Source organism: Vigna umbellata, chromosome 2 (genome assembly GCF_029865625.1).
Source record: "Vigna umbellata cultivar VRB3 chromosome 2, Vumbellata_1.0, whole genome shotgun sequence".
NCBI classification, from domain to species: domain Eukaryota; kingdom Viridiplantae; phylum Streptophyta; class Magnoliopsida; order Fabales; family Fabaceae; genus Vigna; species Vigna umbellata.
This window is the reverse complement of record NC_142166.1, coordinates 683,202-687,772: the sequence shown is the minus strand read 5'-3', so window position 1 is coordinate 687,772 and position 4,571 is coordinate 683,202. Positions and strand designations below refer to the sequence as shown.

Below are 4,571 nucleotides of genomic sequence, written 5' to 3'. Positions count from 1 at the left end.
CTCGACAATAACGAGCGTTCATCATCCAGCCTCATCTTCCCAACGAACGCTCGTCCCAAACGAGCGCTCGTCATTCGGTCTCCACTTCCCACATCTTCCCAACGAACGCTCGTCAGTAACGAGCGTTCGTCATCCAGCCCATATCTTCCCAACGAATGCTCGTCAATAACGAGCGTTCGTCATCCCGCCTCATCATCCCAACGAACGCTCGTCCATAACGAGTGTGCGCCATCCAACCTCATTTTCCTAACGAACGCTCGTCCCAAACGAGCGCTCGTCATTTGGCCTCCACTCACCTCATCTACCCAACGAACGCTCGTCCCCAGCGAGCGCTCGTAGACTAGCCTCCTCTTCTCAGCGTCCGTTCGTCACATCATCCATTGAACGCTCGTCATCTACCTTCCTGTACTCAACGTACGTTCGTCGTATCACCCAACGAACGCTCGTCATTCAGTCTATTTTTCTCAACATACATTCGTCAACTCTCCCCAACGAGCGCTCGTGACTCTGAGTCTTTTCCCAACGTACGTTCGGCCTTTACCACGAACCGTTCGTTATCCAAGCTTTTCGGCTGACCGTTAGACATCCTTTTATTTTTATTTTGGTACCCCCATTTTTATTATTATTTAATTATTCATTTGCCTTTTTATTTATCTTATTTCATTTCATTTTTTATTTTATTACTTTATTTTATCCACTTATTTCAAAATATATATATAATAATTTTACTTATATACACATATAAAATAGAAAATTACAAGAAAAATTTAAAGGTTTAAAGCGCACGTGTGACCGCTCGCGTCGTCCTTGTGCTAAAAACCTTTTCTTCTTTTCTTAAATAAAATTTCAAAAATACGTTTTAAAGGTTTAAGCACACGTGTGACCGCTCGCGTCGTCCTTGTGCTAAAAACCTTTTTCTTCTTTTCTTAAATAAAATTTACAAAAATACGTTTTAAAGGTTTAAGCACACGTGTGACCGCTCGCGTCGTCCTTCTGCTAAAAACCTTTTTCTTCTTTTCTTAAATAAAATTTCAAAAATACGTTTTAAAGGTTTAAGCACACGTGTGACCGCTCGCGTCGTCCTTGTGCTAAAAACCTCTTCTTCTTCCTTAAATAAATTTACAAAAATACGTTTTAAAGGTTTAAGCACACGTGTGACCGCTCGCGTCGTCCTTGTGCTAAAAACCTCTTCTTCTTACTTAAATAAATTTACAAAAATACGTTTTAAAGGTTTAAGCACACGTGTGACCGCTCGCGTCGTCCTTGTGCTAAAAACCTCTTCTTCTTCCTTAAATAAATTTACAAAAATATGTTTTAAAGGTTTAAGCACACGTGTGACCGCTCGCGTCTTCCTTGTGCTAAAAACTTTTTTCTTCTTCCTTAAATAAATTTACATAAAAAATAGGTTTTGAAGGTTAAGTACACGTGTGACCGCTCGCGTCGTCCTTGTGCTAAAAACCTTTTTCTTCTTTTCTTAAATAAAATTTCAAAAATACGTTTAAAGGTTGAACACTCGTGTGATCGTTCGCATCGTCCTAGTGTTCAATACTTTTCTCTCTTATTTACGTAATATTAAACGAGGGTATGAGTGCTCGTGCGATCGTCCGCATCAGCCTAGCATTCAATACTCTCAAGTCTTCCTAAATAAGTAGATAACGGTATGAGTGCTCGTGCGATCGTCCGCATCAGCCTAGCACTCAATACTCTCAAGTCTTCCTAAATAAGTAGATAACGGTATGAGTACTCGTGTGATCGTTCGCATCGTCCTAGTGCTTAATATCGTTATTTCTTTTTTAACAAAAAAAAGATGATTAAAAATATTTAAATATCATTTTAAAGGTATGAGTACTCGTGCGACCATTCGCGTCGGCCTAGTACTCATTACCTTCTTTTTTTATCAAAAATATTAAAAACATAAAATCTCCAAAAATTAAAAACATCTGCTTTTCCAAACAACAAACAATCTTTTAGCTAGAACTACGTAACCCTGATTTCTCATTTTGAATGAGAATACGTAGGAGCAAGGTCAATCCTTGTCGGGCCCAAAAAACTAAAAAATATGTTTTGTTTATTTAGAATTTTATTTTAGGGGATAATTAAACATTTTGAAAAACCACATCATATTCGTGCATTTAGTTAAAGGTACTGCCTTAGGGCAGGCGTTGTGGGGTGCTAACACCTTCCCCACGCGTAACCGACTCCCGAACCCAATCTTTGGTTTTCGTGGACCGTGCTTTATCATTTTGAGGTTTTTCCATAGTTTTCCATAATAAACTATGGTGGCGACTACAAATCTCTTTTTAAAACCCGTTTCTTTTTTGGATCGTCGTCCCGTCGCGATTCCGGTTGCGACATCTATCATAAAATAATATTGTACCTAGATAAACCGAAAATCATAACTATGTATCTCTATTTTATCTCTATTAAATCAAATTAAATATTATTAGACCCAAAAACTAATAAAATAAGATTTAAACAAAATTATTAATAAAACCCTAAAATTTAAGTGTATCCCAACAAACTCCACCATAAACTTAAATTCTTCCTTCATTCGGCTTTCCATGTGCATCATCCCACACCGGGTTTGCTTCTTTCAATCAGATTTAAGTTGGAGTTATCCAAGCTCTTGCTAGTCATACTTTGCTTCAAACATCTTCTCTTCAAGATTTTCAGCTCTAGTTCATACAACCGGTCCTTCTTCGCTTTTGCTTGGGTTGCTAGACGATCATGCTTATCCTTTAAATAGAGTACCAGGTCCTTCATAAAAATTGAATTACCTTTTTCAATTATCTGACCCATGCTTAAAATATTGATCTTTAGCTCCGGAACATAGTAAATATCCCTAATCTCTTCAACTCATCCATTCTTCTGTATATGTCGGATTATTCCACGCCCTTTCGCGGCCACCTTGGAGTAATATCCAAAAGACACAAATTTGGCCTCCACCTTGGTGAGTTTATTAAAAAATTTCTCATTCCCACACATATGATTGCTTGCCCCAATATCTAGATACCATACTGAGTTGGTAGAAATCTCATCAGTCTTTGATTTCAAGCATGGTGCAACATCTGCCATCTTCCGCTCCTCAAGTTCAACCCTTTGTTTATTCATAATCTCATTAGCTTCATCTAGAAGCCTCCCTATCCGCTGAATCTCTTCATCTTTTTGTTTGAGTTCTTTCTCCAGGATTTCGTTCTCCACAATTGTTGCATCCTTTACCAAGATTACTTCATCCATTGTTGGGATTGGGCTCTCCATGTCCACTGCATCCGAGCTCTTTGCCATTAACAGAATTCTACACTCTTCTTCCGCATCTTCAGTAACGAGATTAGTCTCCCCTTTATCTCGGTCTTGCAATACTTTGCAATATGGCCAGCCTTGCCACAGTTGTAGCACTTGCTTGATCTACACTCGTTTGCATAGTGATCATACTTGCCACACTTAAAACACTCAACTCCTGACCGATCTCCTCGGCCTTTCCCTTATCCTTGGTCATGCCAATTCTGTTGACTGGTTTGCTCTTCTCTATCATTCTCAAAATTACCTCGGCCACATCCACCTCGCCCTCTGCCAACAGGACCTCGACTTTGAGTAATCTGAGTTTTATTCGAGTCAAACTTTACATGTAATGCTTGATCGTCAGGTTCAACATGATCATCCCAACTCCTTCTCCTTTGTTCATGGGCTTCTAATGACTCAGCAAGTTCATCCACTCTGAGAACCGACAAGTCTTCGATTCTTCGATGGCGCACACAATACTTTCGAAATCTTTTGTAAGGGATCTCAAAATTTTTCCCACAACCCGGCTAAGTAGCATTTGTTCTCCATTCCTGCCGAGTTGGTTGGCCACCTTCTCCACCCGAGTTATGTACTCGGTTATATGCTCTTTGGACTCCATCTTCAACTGTTCAAACTCTCCTTTGAGAGCTTGTATTCGGAGTTGTCTAACGCGGTTGTCACCTTTATACGCAACCTCCAATATCTCTCAGGCTTCCTTTGCTGATTTAGCATTCACTATTTTTTCGAATCCCGACTCATCTACTGCATTGTAAAGGAAATACAATGTTGACCCATCTCTTTAACGCGGTTATATGTGTCACCGTCTGATGTTCATCTTCATCAGGTTCAACGTACCCCGTCTTATCATATCCAAAATGTCTTGGGATCTCAATAACGACTTCATCTGTAGGCATCAATTATCATAATTGGTTTTTCTCGTCAATTGTGGCACACTCATACCATTGACAACCTTTTCCATCTCTCTAAAAAAAATCAAGCACTTACTTTTTCTCTCACGGTGTTTGACTCTATCATCTCTCTCTTTTTCTCTCTCTCGGTAGTCAGAGCATAAAACTCTGATACCACTGTTAAGAAAATCTCACGATACACACACACAGATATTTTCCTAAAATTGAGTCTTACTATTCATTGATAATTGAAGGCTTTAAATAGCCGTGACACTTACAATATTATCGGAATAAAAGTAGAATATGAAAATAAAATATCAACTATCTTAAAAATAAAATATGCTTAATCTATCATAAAATAATATTATACCTAGATAAACCGAA

General features: G+C 38.7%; 1 protein-coding gene across 1 annotated transcript; it reads right to left on the bottom strand.

Annotated features, from left to right (window-relative positions):
• Nucleotides 1-2,856: 2,856 nt before the first annotated feature.
• Nucleotides 2,857-3,898, bottom strand: LOC148203110 (uncharacterized). Its single transcript, XM_088106753.1, has 3 exons — nt 3,714-3,898; nt 3,545-3,596; nt 2,857-3,405 (listed from the first exon to the last, which is right to left on the bottom strand). Exons 1-3 carry the CDS (start codon nt 3,896-3,898, stop codon nt 2,857-2,859), a joined length of 786 nt encoding a protein of 261 aa, XP_087962879.1.
• Between the last annotated feature and the right edge of the window lie 673 nt (nt 3,899-4,571).

Excerpts from the sequence above, each read along its gene's own strand:
- LOC148203110 (XM_088106753.1), bottom strand. The coding sequence starts at position 3,898 with ATGGAGTCCAAAGAGCATATAACCGAGTACATAACTCGGGTGGAGAAG. Across the intron at positions 3,597-3,713 it reads AAGACTTGTCGGTTCTCAGA|ATTACTCAAAGTCGAGGTCC; the intron begins GTGGATGAACTT and ends AATAAAACTCAG. Across the intron at positions 3,406-3,544 it reads GCGAGGTGGATGTGGCCGAG|ATCAAGCAAGTGCTACAACT; the intron begins GTAATTTTGAGA and ends AAACGAGTGTAG.